Source organism: Gallus gallus, chromosome 2, assembly GCF_016699485.2.
Source record: "Gallus gallus isolate bGalGal1 chromosome 2, bGalGal1.mat.broiler.GRCg7b, whole genome shotgun sequence".
Classification (NCBI taxonomy): domain Eukaryota; kingdom Metazoa; phylum Chordata; class Aves; order Galliformes; family Phasianidae; genus Gallus; species Gallus gallus.
In genome coordinates, this window is record NC_052533.1 from 85,309,573 (window position 1) to 85,332,387 (window position 22,815).

General features: G+C 39.8%; 1 protein-coding gene across 1 annotated transcript; it reads left to right on the forward strand.

Moving 5' to 3' along the window:
• The first annotated feature begins 1,247 nt into the window (after window positions 1–1,247).
• Window positions 1,248–22,166, forward strand: SLC6A19 (solute carrier family 6 member 19). The gene is made up of 12 exons (XM_419056.8): window positions 1,248–1,535; window positions 8,361–8,501; window positions 9,701–9,838; window positions 11,600–11,781; window positions 12,254–12,364; window positions 13,118–13,230; window positions 14,932–15,060; window positions 16,377–16,533; window positions 17,462–17,666; window positions 18,293–18,452; window positions 20,522–20,684; window positions 21,475–22,166. The coding sequence occupies exons 1-12, from the start codon at window positions 1,334–1,336 to the stop codon at window positions 21,682–21,684; spliced, it is 1,911 nt and encodes a 636-aa protein (XP_419056.1). The 5' UTR covers window positions 1,248–1,333; the 3' UTR covers window positions 21,685–22,166.
• The last annotated feature ends 649 nt before the right edge of the window (window positions 22,167–22,815 follow it).

Below are 22,815 nucleotides of genomic sequence, written 5' to 3' on the forward strand. Positions count from 1 at the left end.
AATCCTGGGCTGCTGTATATAGTTTTAGTTTTTCACGTCAAGGATGAAGATTTTTTTTTTGTAATTTCTCTATTTGAGATATAATGGAGAACCTTTTTGCAGGGAAGAAACTAATCACCTTCCTATATCTAGCCTAGCAAAAGTAACGCTGAGGGTGTTCAAATGCAGGGATCAGGTCTGTGCTGACCTATGGCTGTCATAAGTACAAATGAAAAGGAGCTGGACTCGTGTAATACAACTGGAAATGAAATTTCTTATAAAAAAAGAAACAGAGGCAAGCTCACTTCTATAAAACAGAAAGCAGGCATAAGAAGGCTGAAATTCTAGATCAGTCTTTAAGTAACAGGGATTAAAATCAATTTTGATCAACATGTTGCATGGGGGTATATTTGTTTGCTTTGGAAGGGACCGGACATAGAAGATCCCTTCTAGTTCTTTATATTGATCACCCTGTAGGACTTAGCTGACAAAATTCTCACGACATATACTGTGTTAGATATTGTATGCAGTTTTCTGCAGCAACTACTTACCTACTGATAATAGTCAAGAACAGAGCTGTGTTGTTATAATTGTACTGAGGGGATGAGGACCCAAGTGGTATCTGCGATATTCATTAGCCAGTGTTTCTCTTTTCCTTCATAGGGCCGTTGAAAAGGTGAAGGGACCTTTGACTCCTGTCCATTTACAAAATGTTCTAAACTAGTAGTAAGGGTAAGCAGATAATGCTTATAATCATAAGGGTCAGATTTTATAATCCCTTTCTCCATCCTTTCTGTCTGAGCATTTAACAGTATATCTCTTGCAGAGAAGGAAGAACATGCTTCGGTAATTATCATTAGCATATTCTGTGGGAAACTGAATGTAGTGATGATTCACAAGTTTGTCTTCACAATAAAAAAAAAAAGTATGAAGCCTCCACTGGCTTGCAAGGCCAGTGGAATCACTTTACTTCATATGTGTTGGGGTTATATATGTATTTAAGTGAGTTTAAACAGGGGAGTGGCAATGACCTTATAGGTGATTACAGTTTATAGCCAAATTATCTCCTGAATTACATTAACTGAAATCAATGCCTTATACTAGATGAACAGACTGTTCCATAAAACCTTGGCAGATAAAGCATTAATAAGTGTTGGAGCTGACTTGGTCAATTGGATGATTTGCTGACGCTTCTTTTTACCACAGGTCTGCAGTTTCAAGTTTAGTGCCAAAGGTTCACTACATATAGCTGAAGACAGCAAATAGATGGTCTCTTTTTGTGCAGACTTCTAACTAGCTGCCTGTTTCACAAACTCCTTGCCGCGGGAGCTTTTTCAGGCAGGAAATTTAAAACATGGTGAAGTTACAGCTACCCAATCCTGGCCTGGAGGACAGGATACCTTCTCACACAGAACTTGAGGTCCTTGAGAAAGAAGAGGCAGACTCCAGACCTAAATGGGACAACAAGGCTCAGTATATGCTGACATGCGTAGGGTTTTGTGTTGGCTTAGGAAACGTGTGGCGCTTTCCGTATCTCTGCCAGAGCCATGGAGGAGGTATGTCTTTAATTTATCTTAACTAACACTGGGAATAAGCTAGGTTTAAATTCACTTTGGGAAAACAAATAGTGGAATACTTTGTCCTATAGAGACAGTGATGGTCTTCTCTAGAAGACTGTCTGATGGAGAAGGTTATTTTACAGGTTGTAAACATCCACTGAAGTCACGTTGGTGACAAGAGAAAAGGGACTGTTTATATTTTGAGACGTGATTGATGCAATTAGCCTTGCACTGTCGTGTAAGCAGTATGTTTTCTCAATCGAAAATTCTAATCATGATCCTAGATGATCTTTTCATAATAGGGTTTTCACTGGTTTTGGAATGATCTGTGCATTGACTGTAGCGTCAGTGTACAAATGATTTACAATATCAGGAGTAACGGTACAAAAGTAGTCAACTCTTCTTTTTAGAAGTTAGTGTTATTAAGTCATTCAAATTCCAAATATATGTTGTTTACCATTTAATTTACTGTGACTCCTTAGAGTTCAAGTTAGGACTAAATGATCATATTGTAAAAGATTTATTTCCCTGATTCGCTGTTAGTTCTTAAGAATGACCTTAAGCTGGACCATTGCTTAAATATTATATGACATTAATATCATGTTTTGTCTACTTTCCCTCTCAAACAGTATAACATGTGTAGATTTGTCTCAAACCTGATTTTTCTTTATGGAAGCAATATGTAACTTATTTCAGATGAAAAGTTGAATACAGGCCAAATGTAGGTATGTTGACAGAGAAACTCATTTGCACATGTTCCTCACATCTACTGCTCTAGCAAGTGATAGATTTTGGGTAGGTCAGCAGCAGCTTGCATATTGAGTTGAGCTGTCAAGTTGGGAATGATGCATACAACTATACTTCAGCACCAGGAGCTTGTCATGCCCTCGACGGTTTTCTGAATGTCTATTCTGCCTGCTATCAACTTGCCATCTGCATTGCACTCCAGGATGAGTAAAGTGTTTGTTCTTTTGGAGCATTTGATCCTGAAGGAAAAAGGAGCAAACGTGTCTTAAAGGCCCGTATTTTGAAGTAATTTTCATTAAACGTACATAGAGAGATGTTTAAGAGTTATCTTCCTAGTTGGAGTAGGGACCAAGGAGGGCTCTGTCAAGAGTTACTGATACATACTGAGGGGCATCTGGCTACACATTATTCAGATGACTCGCTTGCAAGAATAAATGTTTTTATTACTAAGTTTTTTTTAAACACTGACTGGTGCTTAGGGCATACAGAGTGAGGTGAAGGTCATTTGCAGCATTGCCAGCTCTTCTAACAAAAAGGTTACACGTTGAACAAGAGTCATAACCCTCATTCTGTGTGTGGTAGAATTAGTTATGCAGCTTTTTCCGAGTTAACCCACACAATGCACATGCTCCTTGAAGGTTGACTAGGAAGCAGGCTAATCCAGCACCTGAGATGGTTTTTACCATATTTCAGCACTTCACTGCTATATGAGGTGAAAAGAACATCTCAGCCTGTACCAAGATTTCTCCTTAGGAAGTTAAATGTTTAAACAACAGTAGCACAGTCTCCTCAGGCACTCCCATTCCTGTTTCCCAGGGATAGCTCCCAAATGCAATAAGAGCAGGGCAAGAACCTGCTAGCTGAAACATAGACTGTTGGCTGTCATGCATCTTGTTCGATGTCATCTTCAGGGTGCTCAGATCTGCTGAGGCCCTGGTGCCTTAGACATTGGCAGTAGGCAGTGTGTGAGGGAAGACATGAAGAGAAGGGACAGAGGATAAAAACAAGTCCTAAGTCATCACGGAACCATAGGTTATCCTATAAAGTACATGTGGATTCAAGGTTGTATAGGTAACCTCATGAAGATACTTTCTGAGTGGCTAGAATTACCATCTTAGCTTCTTTGTTTTTGAAATACAAGTTACATGGATTACAGTTTGGAGCCATTTAGCACCAGTGAGGTCTGCTAGCAAGGGTGCACATTTTAAGCAAGGACTCTTCAGTATTAAGTTGGATGTCCATCTAATTTCTGAATCAGCATTTGCACATTTTATAGTCCTCATGAAATGTAAATGAAGTATAGGGATTTACAAAATATACCCTTGTAGCTAATGAACTTCTTTGAGGTGGAATTTTTTTGGGGGGGGAGGGGGATGAAAAATTGCCTTTGTTGGAGGTACGTAGGAAGACAATGTTATATGTTTGTGTTTAAATACAGAATTATTTGAGGGCTGCCTCTTCCTGCACACAGAACTATGCTCACATTTTAACTATATCCAAACATAGAAAAAGAAACAGATGCTTACATAATTTACTTTTGTTGCTGTAGATTATAAGTTTGTATTTTTAAAAACAAAGTATTTACTACAGTAAAAAAATAGTACAGTAGAGCATATTCCATCTTTTTAAAAATAATGAGTCTTAAAATCTGTGAGTACATCATTACCACCAGCAAACTAGGCTTCAATATACACATGATGTAAAAGCTACAGTGTTTGCCCCAGTGCTTTCACTCGTGTAATGAGATTGAGACTTCCTCTCATTTGATTGCTATCTCTGACATTACATATAGCTTTTGTTTAATCGCTATTGAGCAACATGTCATTTAATCAACTGTTAAACATTTTTGTTTCATCCCTGATGAGTATTGTAAAAAAGAGGATGCATATTTAATGTTTAATCCATCAATAAAAATAAGTCTCTAGGTCTACAGCTTGCGTATGTCTCTAGTAAACATTCCCACTTTTTCATCTCCATGCGTGACGCACTGAATGAAGTGGTGACAAAGACACCAGTAGTCAATACAGGGTAGCTTCCTCTCTGGGACTGGTATTCTAACTACTGCTGAGCGTTCAGGACATGATAATGTAAACATCTCAGTCGGAAATTTATCTGTGTTCCCTTTACTGTGAATGTAATTTTTTTTTTTCAATTTTACATTAGAAAATCTTGGATTGCACTTCTTACAAAAAAAAAAAAAATGTAGTAGCTCTACAGATGCACAAATATGTGTTCTGTAATACAGAACTGAAGCAGGACCAGAATGCAATATCTCAGCAGGAAAGTCTTCAGAATGGAAAAATTGCTCATAATTTATATACTTTTATAGTGTATTAGTTGTTATTATTAGGTAACTCTCTGAAAGGCATCCTTTTTCTTTCTTTGTCTGTGCAAAGAAGGTCATGGAGTCCCTTTGCTCTCTCAAGAGCATGTCATGTTTAAAGACTTCTTTTACAACACTTTAATAAAAGTACCTCTTGTATGTATCCTGAGGTGTCAGGAAATCCACTGGAGTTGATGGAGCACTTGTGGCATGTCCTCTCACCACAGAAGATGGCTTAATATTGACAAACTTGGAACAATACATCATGCTGTTCACAGAGAGAGTTCTTGGTGTAGGTATAGTGCTATTCCTGAATCTCATTACCTCAGAAAGTGAAGCTCAGTGTCTAACCAGTCTGCTAGAGCTGGGTGAGTGGAGGTGCACTTTGCAGTTAAGAATTGTGAGAATGGCTCAGCCATGGAAAAAATGGAGCCCAAGACAGAATATAAATCAGCCTGCTTCCTACTTGAAAGTGAAAAATTGATACTACCTTTGAATGATTTCTAAAGGAAACGTTTCATAAGGAAATGCTTCTAATTCTTCATAGAGGATGACCTGATCTTCCCTCTTTTGCTAGCAGAGGTGGTAATTACAAAAATATATACTGTTTTTCTTGACAAGTATGATAAGAAACAAGTGGCCATAGGTAGAAGATCTCACTGTTGCATGATTAAGAACAGAGATGTGTCTCTCTTGGGAGTAAAGATGATTAGGAAGTTCACCTTAGCAGGACTAAGTACTGGTCCATTCTTTCAAGTTGAGATTCAAAGGGTGTAAAGGAGTGCGAATGAGGAGTATTTGGATCAGGTAACTATATAGATACTCATGGTGGTCTACAGCCCCTCACGAGGGGAGTGGAGGGGCAGCACTGAGCTCTGCTCTCTGGCGACAGCAACAAGGTCCAAGGGAATGGCATTGAGCTGTGTCAGGAGAGGGTCAGAGTGGGGATTAGGGAAAGGTTCTGCACCTGAGGGCAATGGGCATGGAACAGGCTGCCCAGGGTAGCTGGCACAGCCCCAAGGTACAGGAACACAAGAAGTGTTTGGACAACACTTTCAGATTTGTGGTTTAACTCCCATTTTGTCCCGTGTGGAGCCAGGAGTCTTGATAATTGTCCTAGATCCCTTCCAGATCAGAGCATTCTGTGATTCTGTGATCCACTGCTGAGGAAGGTCTTTAGCAGAGAAGAGTGAGATTGATGTATGGTAGAAGCTTATCCAGCACCCAAAATGGAAGCTAATAAGGCAAGATCAAGATGGAGCAGGCATACAAACTCTGTAGGGTCGGGTTGTAGACTATTATGAAGTGTCTTGGGATTCTGGTATAAAACTGAAGGAACACTCTGGAACTGAAATTGCTGGTATAAACATAGTCATCTTGTCCTTGTCTCATCTTACCCTCAGGAGAGCTCTGGGACAGAGTGGGACACGAGGGCAAGTGTGAGCCAACCTGACATGAGATAGGAGAATATGACATGTTTCTACCAGCTTTTATATCCATACATAATGGATAAATAACTTGATCTCCATGAAAGGGCAGGGTTTGTGTGTGGGAGTTTGTCCCACTGACACTCCCATGCAGGGAAGAAGTCACCAGGATGTACAGAGATGGATCACAGTAGTGAGAAAACACGTACCACGTACATTGCAGAAGTCCTGCTATCTGTGAAAGCACAAATAAAACAGATGGGAGAAAAGTTACTTACAGGAATAGGGTGGAGTACCAGTAGAGTACAAACTCTTCGGAGCCAAAACTGCATGCACTGCATGTCTTATCAGATTAAGAGGGGCCCTTAAGTGCATATCAGATCACGTTCCAGCACAGCTAAGCAGGTCTATAACGACAAAATGGGACAAACAGCTAATTAACTCTTTGGCATTATTACCAGTGGCTCTGAGTAGTAGTAGTTCAGTTTCCCCAAGTCTAGCCTGGACCATCATCCTCCATTCCTTTCTGGTGTTACAAATGTCATGATTTTCCTCTAAAGTGAGAGAGTAGCAGTCTGGGGCACCTTGATCTAACTTGTAGCGGCAAAGCTCTTGATCTTGCAAGGACTACCTGGTCTCTGGAAAAGGGAAAGGGAGCTCAGACATGCAGAGTGGGGAAGAAAACAAATGGAATACTGTTCTCCTTCATGATGATGCGTACGTATTGCATCTACCAAATCAACAGTGACACAGAAGAAACTAAGAAAGAACCAGTAGAGCTGGAAGTTTAGCAAACTTCTTTACAAATATCAATTCATTTATCACTAACAAAAACCATGCCCCGAATTAGTTATTCTTTTGGCTCTCTTTTGAGATCTCTTCAGTCTGCCAGTCTTGCTTTTACAGTGATAGCCAATTTTTAATGCCTATCAAATGAGCTAAAGTGATTTTGAATAGTTTTAGGTTTTTAGTAAGAAGTTTTTGTGTTGCTAAATGAAACGCCCTAAAGAACTCTGGGAAAATTGTGTCTATACAATTACTTTTAGAATTCAACAAAAACATATTTTCTAGTGCGTCAGTGGTTAGTCATTCAACTTGAGGTGTGGTGTGTAGATTTTCAAAGTGCTCGGCATTCTGAATAGCATTTTATGCACTTAAATGTCAGCATCAACAGTGATTACCAAATCCTTAAAATGTAAATCAAAGATAGGTGAATAACAATAATTGTTTGAATTCCATAAGAGTAGGAAGAAAAAGAGCATAGTCGGCTAATCTCACTATAATAGTAACCACTTGAAATAGCAATGTTGATTTTAGCAGACTACATTTAAGCCCATAGAAAATGAAGACTTTGTAATATAGATTGTTTCTAAAACTCTTGTGTGTATGCCATTATGAAGATATACAGTGAAGCAGTTGAACACATACTATAGATCTTCCAAAAATATTCATCTGCCTTGGATTCAGAACTATAGTTTCCATTCTTCAAATTTCCTCTGTCACTTTCTATAGAGTTTTCATTGCATACATAAGGAAAAAGTCAACAGGTACCCAAACATGAACAGTTCACATGGTGTTCTGCAATTTTTTGTTCATGTCCCTATATTATTTACCATCTGTGAATAGGAAGCTGATGATAGTTTGTAATGACATTTACCTATAACTCTACTAAGACAGTTTTCAAGCAGTTGACTCTGCACTTTGGTATTCCAGTGTGGTGTTATATGCTATCTCTATGTCCGAGGTGCACTTTATTAAGAAAAAAAAAAAGAATGTTGTCCCATACTAACCAGCCTTGTCACAATGAACAAGGTTTAAACCCTGAACTGCAGATCTCTCCTACTAAAACATAACAGTTGTTTTATAAAGTTTTCAGGAAGAGTTATTGGCCATTTTATGGAGACAACCTTACTGGGGTTGGCACCTTGCTCCATGCTCCTGCCTAATCATTCTTAGCTTATTCAACAACTACTTATAATTTGGATGATTCACAGTTATAAAACCATAACTTTTACAGAAAAAATTGGAAGTCATTCCAGGAAAGTAATTGTCTTACTTCCATTGCCAATCCAAAGGTGGCTTCTTCAGAGTTTAACCTTGGGAGTGAACAATTTAGGGGTGTGTTTGCCACTTGGGAAGGATTAGAATTCCTACCTGAAACCACACACATAATGAGGTTTCCTGCTTGGACATTATTCAAAGGCTACGCAGATAAATCAGAGAAGGGTTTCCACAACTCACTGTCTGAAAACCCAGAAGAACTGAAGTTTGTGCTTTACTGTTATATGTCAGTGACAGGAAGCATTTTTTTCTTGTCCATTACAGGAGCCTTCATGATCCCTTTCCTGATTTTGTTGATTCTGGAGGGTATCCCCCTGCTTCATCTTGAGTTTGCCATTGGCCAAAGGCTGAGGAGAGGCAGTGTAGGAGTCTGGAGTTCCATTCACCCTACCCTGAAAGGTGTTGGTAAGTCTGATGAGGATATAAAAAGCCACGTAATAAAGCACTAGAACTAAGAACAAAGCTTCAGACTTTTATTTTGGTGTGCCATATTCTGATTGGACCAGATGGTCTCCAGAGGAATTATCCAACCTTGGCCATGACACTCTGTGATTCTGTGATCATCACACACTTGAAAGGGATACAGACAGTTAACATTACTGATGCAACAACTGTGTCTGTTAATCAGTTACAAAAGATACTGCATGTGGAATTTTTCCAAATTCTTCTGAACCTAAGAGCTCCCAGGACCTAATCATTAGCATTTACTCTCTCACAGAGAAGTCACCACAGGTTACTTGGGAGCAAGTGGAGAAGGAGAGATACTAACTTGATTCCTACAGCTTTTCATGGACTGTGCCTCCTGGCAGCCAAACATCCCATAAAAATAAGATTAGCCACACACCTCTGCCTACCTCTGTGGTGACACTGTGGAAGAGAAAGACAATCTGGGTCACATTTAGGAAAAATTCAGTTGATCTGTACATATACTTAGCTTCTCAGATTTCCTAGATATCAGGAGGCAAGACTGTGGATAGGAACTGTCCTCACTAGGTGTTAGCCTATACATAAACTTGGCCCCTACATTTGTGTCAGCTTCAATCGCAGAGTAATTTTAGGCTACATATGTGTGTAGGACTAACCTGTCCTTCCTTTGGGTCACAAATGCACAGCGATAAAGCCTACATTCAAAAGAAAGAGTGAAGAAGAGTGGAAAGGCCACTAACCATGGAATTAGGATGGCGAGGAGGGTTGGTAAATTCTGAAGAGCAACAACATGAGGCTCATACCACGATCCGTACTTAGACCTAGAGCTGGGACTTGAGCTCATATTCCCCATTTTAGTGAGTGTGCTCCACTCTGCGTACTGAAAAAAAGTGGTGTTAATTCTGCCGTTGGAGTTCCTTCTTTACAGCATTAACTTCATTTTTTTCCATATTTTGGAGAGGGAAGGAAATAAAAGCATTTTTCTTTGTACTGACAATCTAAAAACAAGATGTATTTTCATACCCTTAAAATAAGATTTGTCAAAGCTGCTTTTATATTCATGTATCTGGTTGGGCTGATCTTTTACGGTTTTCTCTTTTTTTTTTCCCCACTATATCTTTTTATGTCTTAAAGAACACTGAAATTTACATTGCATTCTAACTTTTATTATTTTTCAGGCATAGCAGCAATGTGTGTATCTTTCTTGGTGAGTTTGTATTACAATACTATCATTGCCTGGGTAATGTGGTATTTCTTCAACTCCTTCCAAGAGCCCCTGCCTTGGAGTACCTGTCCTCTCATTGACAACAGAACAGGTATGTTCTATGAAATGTTGCATGTTGTTTCATAGCGCATTTATTTGTTTGTAGCAACTAGATTAATTAGGGCTTTTTCTGTAAGACAACAGTAAGACAGGCCAATACTGTCAGGAATATTGTGCTATTTCAATATTTGTGTTCTGTAAAAATGCACACTATATAAAGATCAATATTTAATCTTTGAGGCCAGCATGAATGTTTTATATGAGACTTTGAAGCTGAAGTCATTGGAAAGATTTTGACAGATGTATTTACATTCAGGATATTCACAAAGTGCAAGTTTAGCATAAGCATTTACATTTTCCAGATTTAAATGTGTTCCTTCGTAACTAACACATGCCAGCCTGATTGAAACAGTGCTGAATAGCACTTCCATGTTTCTCACAGCAGTTATCAGTGCTAATAGTAAGCAGCATAAATACTGTGAAATGGCAAAGTAACTTCATTAATAATTTGGAAAGATTTACAAAAGTAAGCAAGCAAATAAATAAATGAGCTAATTATATTTTGAAACTTCAACCTATGACCAGGAGTAAAACGGATAATTTGTTTTCCATACTGATTTAAAATGCTGCTGAGAGTTTCAAAGCAATCTGGAAGTTATGAAACAGTATCTGCATGTTGTAATCCGCTTAGAGCTTCCCACCTGAACAGAAATGGAAATCACTGATAAAAATGTGATAAGAAAAATAAAGGTTTTGTCTATACCACTGAGAGATGCCAGACACCACCTTTCATATGCACAATGCTAAAATCAATATCAGTCCCTGTTTGTGCTCTTCCATCTCTTCACCAAAAGCCCTTTGATAGCACATTGAAAAGAGAAAGAAATGAAGAAGAAAACATACTCGTGATCTACATTAAATATCATTATCTCTTGGTATGAGAGCAACTTTGTTGTTCACAACCAGCCCTGCATGAGATTGCATGGACCAATGGAGCAGGTTGTTCCCATGGGTCAGTGAGCGGCTCTTTAGGGCTGCACTCTTCTCCTCTGGCATCACGCAAGGGCAGGGCAAGGCAGAGTATTGCACAGCTCAGTGTCTTGCAGGCAGCTGGAAGTCCAGCTTAGAATCATAGGATCATAGAATTTCCCAAGTTGGAAGGGATGTATAAGGATCATGGAGTTCAACTCCCGGACTCCAACTTGAGCTGACAAGTCCTTAAGTGATGCCCTACAAGGCAGAAAGACAAAGTCTTGCTGATTGCTGGGAGGTGAAGAACTCCCATGCTGCAAGAGGCTGTGGGCAGGTGCCCAGACTTTACCAGGCAAGACACAGCAGGGTGTACATCGAAAGCCAAAAGCATTCCTTTGGTTTGGTTTTTGGTTGGTTGGTTTTGGTGTTCTTTGAGATGAAGTGTGTAAAGTGCACAACCATTATAAAGGTCTGCCTCACTCCTTTCCTTCTACATAAAAAAAATAATCCATTCAATATACATGCATGTATGCTCAGAAGTCCTCTACATATTTCCTTGGCACAAGAGGATTCTGTTTTTGCAAGAAAGAAAAAGCATATAGAAAGAAGAATCTTTGAAAGAGCTTCAAAGAATGGTTGAATTAGCCATGGATCAATCCTCTCATTTTGACTAGCAGAAATAACACTGAGAGCTGTATCCCTGTTAAACAATACTCTTTCTGAAAATGCTGTTCAGCAATGAAATCTTTCAACAACAAATTCGTTGACTTTACATAGTATAATTTTGAACACTGGTGTTTATTATTTAACCTGCAGAATGACCATAATTTTGTGGTTACAGATTACATAGAAGAATGTGCCAAGAGCTCTCCCGTGGATTATTTCTGGTACAGAGAAACATTAAACACCTCCACTTCTATTGAAGATTCAGGCACTATACAGTGGTGGCTTCTGTTATGTTTAACATGCGCATGGGGCATACTGTATGTGTGCACAATCAGAGGCATTGAAACAACAGGAAAGGTACTCTATTTTGTTTTATATGAAACAGATGACTCTCATTATGCTGCTGTGAGTCCTTGTTCACACGGGTCTAAACATAGTGTAGGAGCTGCCTGTTTCTTGAGTGAATGCATGTCTAAAACTTCAGGTGTCAACATCGGGGACACTTTTTGAAGAAGGAAGCTGAATGAAATGGAAATTGATCTGATATAATCTGACTTTATTGACGTGGACATCTTTGTAAGCAGCTCAGCTTCCATGTCCATAGAGACCCTAGAAGAACATTAAGTATCACCACCTTAACGTTAACGCAGGATTGAGGCACTTGTCCTTTGCTGACCATTCTCTTCAAAACATATCTCTACAAATTTACATGGGTGTGTGCCAGTCCTTGACATCAACTCTCTGCACAAGTAAACAACATTATTCTGAGACGCCCTCAGATAAGTGTTTCATTCTATCTAAGTGTTTTATTTACATACTCCTTGTGCAGGCCGTGTACATAACGTCGACTCTTCCATACCTTGTGCTTACCATTTTTCTAATCCGTGGCTTGACGCTGAAGGGATCTGTCAATGGAATTGTGTTTCTCTTCACTCCAAACGTAAGTCACTGCTTAGTCCATGCCTTACTGAAACACGGTGGAGTTCCCCCTGCAATTAACAACTGAGTAAAAATGAATCCCCTCTGGTCATGCCTTTCTGGCTGTCCCTCAGGCATCTTAAAAGCCTTGATCGTGGCAGGTAAATCTTTCTTTGCATCAGATGTAAAATAAACAGACACATGTATGCTCCCTCTCCCTATCTCCTCCCTCAAAATCTGTTATAAAAAATGGAAGGATCATTGCAGAGAGATACAAGGGAGTTGTTTCAAGGGAGCTTACTTTCTTTTCCAGGGACGCCTTGTATTCTAGTTAAGGGTGAGTCTAGATTTAAAGCACAAATCACACAGCTGGGAGAACCATCTAATTGGGATAGCTGTACAAAAGACCTACTAGGATGGTTTAACTATGCAACAGATTTCAAACAACATTTGAAAGGATTTTCATTTTCCATGAGTGAGCTCTGAGTGGTCACTGCTAATGCTAAATAATGACTTTTCTGGAAATGGGCATAGCAGCTGTCAGCTATTTACTAGAAAGTAAATTATTTATCAGTTTTCAAAATACTTGTAGAAAACTTGCAGATAGGCTTGCATTTGAGAAAAAAAAAAAAACATGTAAGTTTGACAAAAGAACGGACATTTCTTACACTCTTCAAAAATTTAAGTACTGCATGTCTGACTTTCTTGTTGTTTTAAATTCCATATATTCAGCCTAACTAGCAATGTTACATAGATTGTATGTTTGATGCCCCAGGTTGCTGAGCTGGCTAACCCAGTGACATGGCTGGATGCGGGTGCACAGGTGTTTTACTCTTTCTCCCTGGCCTTTGGAGGCCTCATTTCATTCTCCAGTTACAACCCTGTTCAGTAAGTATTCAGGCAAAAGCCAAATGTTACATGAACATTCAATTCTTTCAAATGAAGCCTATCTGCTTCCGCCCTACTGTTATGCAGTAATTATGAGACTGGGACACCATCCTGTCTGCCAGGTAAGGCACAACTTGTCTTGCTGACCCTGTTCTCAGGAGCCAAAGATTCCAGGTCCAAGGGTTGGCTGACTTCCTACAGAACAACACTGTGGGTCATGCTAGAAAGCAGAGACTGGCTACCTGCCACAAGCCAGGAGCATGGCTTTGCTATTCCTCTCCACACAGCTGGAGCCAGCTGATGTCACATGCATTTCAAAGCAATTCACAGACCACAGCTGTAATCGTTTGTTTAGGGATTAGAAGATATATTTAGGAATTTTTAAATTCAGATTCATTTGCTTCCTTTATGCATGAGATGGGGCCAAGGAAGAGATGGAGTACCGACACTCTTCACCCGGGGACTGACCTAATCAGCAAATTATGATGCAGTGCTGCATTCTGCCTCCCAAAATATTGGAGCAGCCACCAATGCTTCTTAGTGCCTGCCATCCCTACAGCACTGTCTTTTTGAAAGACAAACCGTGTGGCATTTTCTGAGCCCAGTATAATTGACAAATATCCCCAAATTAACTTTAGAATATCTGGTCGCATTTGTGTCGAGGAGGAGCCTGAGCATTTCACCTTCTCTGAAAGAAAGAAATATGTTATGTAAGCCTGCCTCGTGGTACAGTGAAAAAAATGACAGCAGAAACAGCAAAGAATTTCAATCCAACGCCCTCAACCCTTTACAGACCTTCCTGCAATGCTATGAATCAGGAAAGATCACCAGTCTTTGCTAGCTTTCCTCTCCTCTTGAAGGTGATCATAAAATTAAATATGGCAACATCATATTAATCCCAATAGCCCTGCCTTGCCCAAGAGAAACACAGTAACTAGAGTTTTACAGCCTTCTAATAAAACCATTAACTAATTTCATACTGATTCTTTATCTTCCCTCTCAGATGAAAGTCTCTTCCTGGCTATGCAGATTTTCCATCTCAGCACAGACAAGAGGAGAAACGTGTGCAACAGAAAAGTCTCCACAAGGCAATTTAGCTTTTTCAGCAGAATAAATTGCCTCTCCCACTCTCTCAGCATACCATTCCCATAGTATTTCCAAAGTTTGGAGACATTTTGAGACATCTTGCATCCAATGGTCAAACAAAACTCTTCCGAAATACTCTTGGCTACTGTATCTTCACCATACCACAGTTTTGTGGAAGCCTTTGTTTGCTTTTTCCTCTTGGCTGATTTCAAACTCGCATCTTTCACCTTGCAACAGAATACTCTACCTGCATCCTGCAATAATATGTGCGTGCATACATGCATATGCCTCAATATGTGAGGCACAAAGAGGAAGAGACATACTTTTTTGCTCCTCCTGTTTCACTTGCCATGAAACTTAGAAAAAACAACAGAGGCGATTATTCCTTATGCATAGGGTTATTTGAGGGGAAAAAAAAGAAAAGAAAAGCATAGCTATTAGTTTGCTTAAGGTACTGAGCGCGAATCCACTAAATCTATCTTTAACAGCTGCACTAAAGTAACATTAGAGCCCATACTGATGTACATATGCATCTGTAAACTACTTTTTTTTAGTCTCGGTAGCCAGTTTTGGGGATGTGTTTGAAATCTGCTGTCTCTTCTCTCTGAACTGCAGCAATAACTGCGAGAAAGACGCTGTGATTATCTCCGTGATTAATGGTTTCACATCCATCTACGCAGCGACTGTCATATACTCCATCATTGGATTCAGAGCCACAGAAAGATATGATGACTGTTTTGACAAGTAAGTTATTGAAAAAGCAGAATATCTAGATGTTTGTTTGGCTGAGGCACTTCTCTTAGCCTGACAATAATGCCTCTGTCATTTCTGAACAATCACAGCTCATGAACACGTGCTTTTTGACCGCCCACTACTCCAGATTATCAAAAGAACCTCCCAGGGAGTGATAATTGTCTGAGCCACTTTATTTCCTATGTAGATGTTGTATAAACAACCATATTCTGCATTATTCCTTGGTGTTTCCAAAAGTAACAGGGGAGGAGGACATTCTGTATTTGAATGGTGGTGGCATTTTTCCCTGAAACACTTGAGATATAACTGCAGTTAATGTGACAATTTATGCCAACGTCAAGGCAGACTCAGTTCATTACATATTTTTTTTTCATCAGAACATACTATAATACCTAAAGTTTTAGAGTGAAATGAAATAATGCTGAGAAACGGCCACATCTGGACTACAGTGTAGGCACTTAAGTACTGCTAGTGACTCTGCACGCTACATAATTACGCAGAGCTAGAGAGTAATTAATCTTCCCATTTTAATCCATTTAATCTTTATCAAACACAGAACTAGCAACTTTACTGAAAACTGCAGAATTCAGAATTATCTCTGCCAGCTGAGCCAATGTATGGCATAGATGCAATATACCCTTAGTCAGCTCCACATTTGCTTTGCCTCCCAGAGAGCTTAAACGCTTGGGTATCACAGAGGTACCTAATTTCAATGGAGAAACTCAGACTCCTTTCTCACCTGGGCTGCCAGGTGTCACAGGTTCCAGTTAGTTCCTCCATACCCAGCTGGGAAAGTCTATGATGTGTAACTGCAGGCACTTGACAATCCCAAGAGCTTCCTGTGCTAAACGGCTAAGCACATCCCTTTGCAGTGCAAAGAGGGGTACCCAGCTGCTGTAGGGGCCCCTAAGGTGTCTGATTCCTTTAGCTGTGGTTTGGGTCCTGAAAGACATCACTGGGTTCACATGGGAAAAAGAAAGAAAGAATTTCACTTGCGTGAAACCACTGGAGTTCCCAATTTCCTAATTTGATCCTGAGCAGCAAAAGCTGATTCACAGAATCATAGAATCATAGAATGGCCTGGGTTGAAACGGACCTCAAAGATCATCTAGTTTCAACTCCCCTTGCCACAGACTGGGTCACCAACCACTAGACCAGGCTGTCCAGAGCCACATCCAGCCTGGCCTTTGATTCCTTTGAACCTTCTTTACAAAAGACATTGTGCTCTTAATAACTTAAGGATGAAAATGAATTCTGAGGGAGTTGCAAATAAACAATTTCAAAATACTTGTATCTCACTTTTACAGAAATATTCTTACCTTGATAAATGCATTTGATTTGCCAGAGGGCAATGTAACCCAAGATAACTTTGAGCAAATGCAGCAGCTGTGCAACATGACTGATCCTGTCACTTTTGCAAGCCTTAATTTTGAAACCTGTGATCTGAAAAGTTTCTTAAGTGAGGTAAGTTTTACCCCACATCTCATAGCGATACCATTTATATTGCAAAAACTGTAGCAACGTTTTTACTTTTAATCAATTAACATTTTTCATTATGAGTGTGGGTGAGTTTTTTTGGCATTGTATTTTTTTTTTTTTTTTTTTAGTTATATTTCTACTGACTGGCTTGCTTGGAATGCCCTTGAGCTAAAAAATTACTTCTGTTTATTCCACAGAATATTGTTTTGCTTTTGAAGAGAGAGGAATTTTAAAAGCAGTTCAACTCCTCTGAAAAGTTCTTTCAGTTACGGCCTGGTGTAGCTGTCAAAACAGCAGCAGGCATTTCTATACAGCTACCTGGCTGCAGTCGTGGTGGCAGCTTCTGGCACATGTGGTGTACAAACAGCTCTCCCACTGGTCATAAAAGTTTCTTCTGGCTTATATCATCCTCTGATGAACAGTTCATCAGTGCTACCACTTTCCACCACAGTCTCACTTAGTGGTAGTACTTTACGGATGGCAGAAATATGCTAGGACAAAAAGGTAATCAAGGTTAAATTGGAATTATAGACTCATAGAATGGTTTGGGCTGAAAGGGACCTCAAAGCCCACCCAGTTCAACTCCTGTCATGGGCAGGGCTGCCCCCCACCAGCTCAGCTGCACAGGGCCCCACCCAACCTGGCCTTGGGCGCCTCCAAGGATGGGGCACCACAGCTTCTCTGCATTGGAATTGGAATCATACAGCTTTTTGTTTTCCAGTTCCATGAAATAGGGTTTGTACTATAATTACGGTGAATACATCACTGCATTTGGAGGTCTTTGTGGAAAAAGAAGGTATAATTATTGTTGCATGCCGTAGTATGCACCAACTCTAGTGAATATAGATGTAAATTTTAAAGGATGTGTGATGTTAATGAAGCTAATTTTTGGAGCTTCTGAAACCTTACACAGGGAGTTGAAGGAACCGGCTTAGCCTTTATTGTCTTCACTGAAGCTATCACCAAGATGCCCGTCTCACCTTTGTGGTCCATCCTCTTCTTCATCATGCTCTTCTGCCTGGGTTTGTCATCTATGTTTGGAAATGTAGAAGGTGTGCTTGTACCTTTACAAGATCTCAAAGTTGTACCCCCTAAATGGCCTAAGGAACTCATTACAGGTGAGTGCTTTATCAGAGACAAGAGATCTCCATCCCCCTCAATTAACAACTGATAGGCTAAAAAATGCAGTGCTACCCAGAAAGAATTATGGGCAAGCTTTTCCTGAAATTGATGAACAATTTGGGGTATATATATATAGAGAGAGACACATATATATACACAGAAAAGATCCAGTGAGGCTTCATTCAGGCCCGAATTGAGTACTGACCAAAAATGGAAACAAAGGGCCTTCCCTGTAGTCCATGAATCTCAAAGCCTACAGCAGTGCCATGTGAGGAATCTTCTGGAATAGAAGATATTCTGAGCTTGTGTACTTTGTGTTGGATACCCAGAAAATGCTCTGCTTCTGATCAAGGGGATGTGCCTCAGTTCTCTACCAGACTTGTTCTCAGTTGCCCAGCAGGCACTTTTCCTCTGGAAGCCTTCTACTAGGCAATGTAGTTCTGCAACAGCAGTGGCTGCCCTGCTCACCTGGACATGGCCACAGTGTTCTGATACAAGCAACTTCTCAGCACACACAAGGAACCCAGAAGCCCACCCAGTTTCACGAGTTTTTGGTTGATTCTTTGCTTACTTTTGGTTCCGTGTCTAAATGTACTGCTGTTTTGTATTCTGTTTTTCACAGGTATCGTCTGCGCAGGGTCTTATTTGATCGCTTTCATTTTTGTCCTGAGGTCTGGCAATTACTGGCTTGCTCTGTTCGACAGTTTTGCTGGCTCCATTCCTTTGCTAATAATTGCCTTCTGTGAGATGTTTTCAGTTGTCTACATTTATGGAATAGACAGGTATGAAACACAAATTAAACATCACTAGACAGTAGTGTATATATTGAGTAGTTGCAGTCCTGCTGCAACTCAGTGCACATTATTTCTGTTATAGAAGTCACTGGAATTATGCAACCGTAGTTTAAAGTGGCTTATATGATTTAGGCTTCTAAAAAAATCTCAACAAGAAGAAATGATGCTTTGCTAGGGATTTGGTATGGATTTTTGTTTGTATATGAAAGATTTAAACTCTTTCATTAATGCATTGTGACAGATAATCCTCTGTAACAATCAGCTAAAATAAATACATTCCTAAAATGCTGGAAGAGAATACCAAGCATTACCAAGTGCCCTAGAGTGCATAAATGCCACTATAACTCATTAATGTTGTAAATATGGCAACATTTACAGCAAACCATCATCAGAAGAAGTCCATAAAATATTTCATTAGCAGAAGCAAAGCACAAGCACGCTGGCATTGAGCTAAAAGCTTAAAACACAGGTATATTCCAGGATTGTTTGAAGCAAATGCCAGGTGATACTGTTCAAAGCAGGCATCCCCATGCAGATCATAGATACACAGATCCTTTACAACAGGATGCAAATCCAAGGCTACCAAGATATGTTCCTGTCAGACTCAAGACCTTATCAATTCCAGCAGCGAGTAATTATCCTAGCAAATTTCTAGAGACTTAGAAAGTTCAATTTCTCAATCTCCCCATTCATAATTAATACATAAGAAATAAATACATAAAAAAAAAAGTGTGAGGCCTTCAATCACCCATAGGTCTTGCTCAAATCTGTACCAGCCCAAGCTGTGCTGCTCCTAGCGATGGGCAAAGGACCTCTGGCCCCTGTTCCCACACTGAGAGTCTAATGCTGCATGAGGAGGTGAGAGTCTGCTTAGATAAATTAGCTCCCTCTCTCAGCTCCTCAGCACCACGTCCCAAGCACCCTGGTGGGCTCTCCGGCCTCCAAAGCTCCGAGTCTCCTGCAGGATGTGGTCCTGCCTTGGCAGGAGCAGTGCAGAATGCTCCATCAGCATCCATCAGAGCTGGCAGTCAGGGCAGAGCACTCTCCGCAGAGGGACAGAGGGTATTCATTCAAGGAAAGGAAGGAAGTGGATCCAAATCTGGATCTGAATATTTTATTCTGGATTGCTGATTAGATCCAAACCAAAAAAAGAAAGCTTCTTTATTTTTGTTGGTAAATTTGGCTTTTGTGTGTGGCCGCAGGGGACCGTGTATGCCTAGAGAAGGCAAAGGAACAATAGAGGCCTCAAACTGCCAAACTAGTTTTTATTTAATAGTGTGCGCACACAGCACTGCATTACGTGTGGGGGTCATAAACAGGGTTCAGGATTGTGCTGACAACATCACCTGCAACACAGGGATGGATTCCTCTTGTGGGGACATATTCGTTCCATTTTCTACTGTATGCTCTATGCTTAACCCGAATGACACAGTTCTAGGTGCCCTTAATGAGCAAGTGTAAAGTTAAATACTACTCAAACCAAGAAAACAGATAGAAATCCAAATTAAACAAGCATTATAGAATCATAGAATCATAGAATCGCTAAGGTTGGAAAAGACCCACAGGATCATCCAGTCCAACCATTCAAGTTCAACCATTATCCATAGAACCAAATTTTTTAAATTATTCCACCGTGCTTCTTTGTTCTATTGTGTTTTTCCTTTTAATCAATGTAGCTCTGAGATACTTACAGAAAAAACCCAACCCTGAAATAACTACCTGAAACTCCACCTACACCAACTCTTTTGTTCTGACACGATTTCATATATGCTTCATAGAACTCTCTTTGAAGAAAGTACCTTTCCGAAAATAATTTTCCTGCCTTACTTTTGGGAACTGCAAGTTAGAAACTTCTAACATAATGACAGTAACCTCTGCCTAAATTCAGACTGTGTGGGTCTACCTTCAGGTGTCGATGTCAGTCCTCCACTCACACGGGCATTAGCAAACTATGGAGAAGCACAGTTCAGCGTCACTTGAACTCTCCTGCTTCTGGGCCTGCAGCTTTTGATCCTTTCCCGTTTTTATTGTCCTGAAGTTCCTGTTTTTGCTCCTAGGTTTAACAAGGATATTGAGTTCATGATTGGACACAAGCCCAATATATTCTGGCAGGTTACCTGGAGAGTTATCAGTCCTCTCATTATGTTAGTTATTTTCTTATTTTATTTTGTGGTGAAAGTCAATGAAGAACTGCTCTACAGTGTTTGGAACCCTAAATACGTAAGTATATAAAATCAAAATATTTATTTAGAATTACCTGATATCTCCTTCTTCAATGGAAGACTCATAGTTATATTCATCTTCCATCTCAAATAAGTTTCAGATTTAAAAAAAAAAAAAGTTGAAATACAAAAAGTTTTAAAATACAAAAAAAAAAAAATACAAAAAACTTTACTGAAGTAGACAAAACCCTCAATCATTAATCCAATTTTGAGTGAGGTTGCAACAGGACCACTTCAACAGATGTCTGTTCCATGGCAGGGAATATAGAAGAGCTGGAAGCATCACAAAATTTCTCTGTTGACAAAAGACTGTGTTTGTGAAAGCATTTTGGTATTGGTTACTGCGTGCATCTAAAAGCACAGAACTGCAATGGTGCTGGTTACTCATAACCGGCAGAAGAAATTAATATTCTCCTAACCAGCTTTCTTTTTTCCTCATCTAAGTATACTTGCATCATTTAAATTATAGCAATAAATCACCTACTCTTCCTTTCTTCCTCTTGAAGAACAATAAGCTGTACATGGGACAGCCAGGACAGCATAATAAAAACAAAGATGAGGTGTCCATCATTTTCCGCAGGACTTCATCTCCTCCCTGCTTATTTAGCCCTGCTTATTTTTTCTTCTCTGGCCTTATGAAACTGGAAACTGCTCTTGAATCAGCAAATCCCTGTGCCCTTGTGGCTTACTGCTGCTGCAGTTCTGTTTCTCTTCTGTTAAAAAACTGAATGCACACATTTTCAGGTATTTGCTCCTCTCACTTCCTATAACTTACTTTATTCTTTCAGGAGGAATTCCCAAAACCACAGAAGATTGGATATCCTGGCTGGGTCTATGCTATTATTGTAATCATCGCTGGTGTGCCTAGTTTGATCATCCCTGTCTTCGCCATCTACAAAGCCATCAGAAATTGCTGTCAGAAGAGAAGGGATCGTACAGGCCTTATAAGCTCAATATCTGAGACTTCTGTTAATGGCAACTTAAAGAATTCAGCATAAAAGCATGTAAAAATGTGGAAGAATGACTTGCTAAGAAAGCCAAAAGATTTTCTTTAAAGAATTCAGAATCAAATTTATTGCCATAAAAGGATAACTATGTGTTGTTTCCAAGTAAGCATCTGCTTCTTTAGGAATGCAAGGCACAGTGAAGAAGTAATAGCTTGGATCCTGTGAGCCACATTTGCAAGCGATTGTGAAAACAGGCCAAATAATTTCTCCTGCTTCTGGTTTTGAAGCCAGTTTGTTTGAAACTGGCTTGGAGGACACTGTCCGTGGATACACTGCACATGGCAAGCCCTAAGTGACTCTTCCCTGTCCAAAGATTCTGGTTGGGTGACCAATCTGGAGGGTAATTTATACTGACTTCTATTGCACGTTAAATTGTTTTTACTTTACATGCCACTGTGTTGCACAAAGCCACCAATATTATATCTCATTCAGAAGTTGAAAATATTTAATAAAAACATTTCTAAGAACTAGAATGACAGATCGATTCATGTATAATTCTGGGTATGTTATTATTCTCCTGTCCAAGTTCCTAACAGCCTCGAGTAGCACCAGAGGGGGTTCATATTGGACATTAGGAAGAATCTCTTCACAGAGAGAGGGAGATCAGTCTTTGGACAGAGCTGTGCAGGGAGGTGATGAAGTCCTTGTCCCTAAGGGGATTTAAAATACATGTGGACGTGACACTAAGGGACATGGTTTAGTGATAAGAGTCAGTAGGTCAAGCTTATGGTTGTACTTGGTGATCTTGAAGGTCTTTTTCCAACCTAGATGACTGTACGATTCTCTGGTTCTATGATATTTACTCTGGAGGTTACTTTTAGACTATATCTACACCAAGTAAGACAGTGAAGTACCAGGCAATATATTTATTCACATTTCTTTGAAAATTTCTTTGAATATTAAAAAAATATGAATATCTATGAATAATAATCTAAATAATAATATCTGAAAAGTACTTAAAGCGAGAGCGGGGTTGGTCTCTTCTCACTGGTGACAGGTGACAGGATGAGGGTAAATGGCCTTCAGTTGCACCAGGGTAAGTTTAGGTTGGTTATTAGGAAAAACTTCTTTACAGAAAGGGTTGCTAAGCACTGGAATGGGCTCCCCAGGGAGGTGGTTGAG

Coding starts and splice junctions, on each gene's coding strand:
- SLC6A19 (XM_419056.8), top strand. CDS start 1,334: ATGGTGAAGTTACAGCTACCCAATCCTGGCCTGGAGGACAGGATACCT. Junction 8,502..9,700: donor CCCTACCCTGAAAGGTGTTG/GTAAGTCTGATG, acceptor ATTATTTTTCAG/GCATAGCAGCAATGTGTGTA. Junction 12,365..13,117: donor TGTTTCTCTTCACTCCAAAC/GTAAGTCACTGC, acceptor TTGATGCCCCAG/GTTGCTGAGCTGGCTAACCC.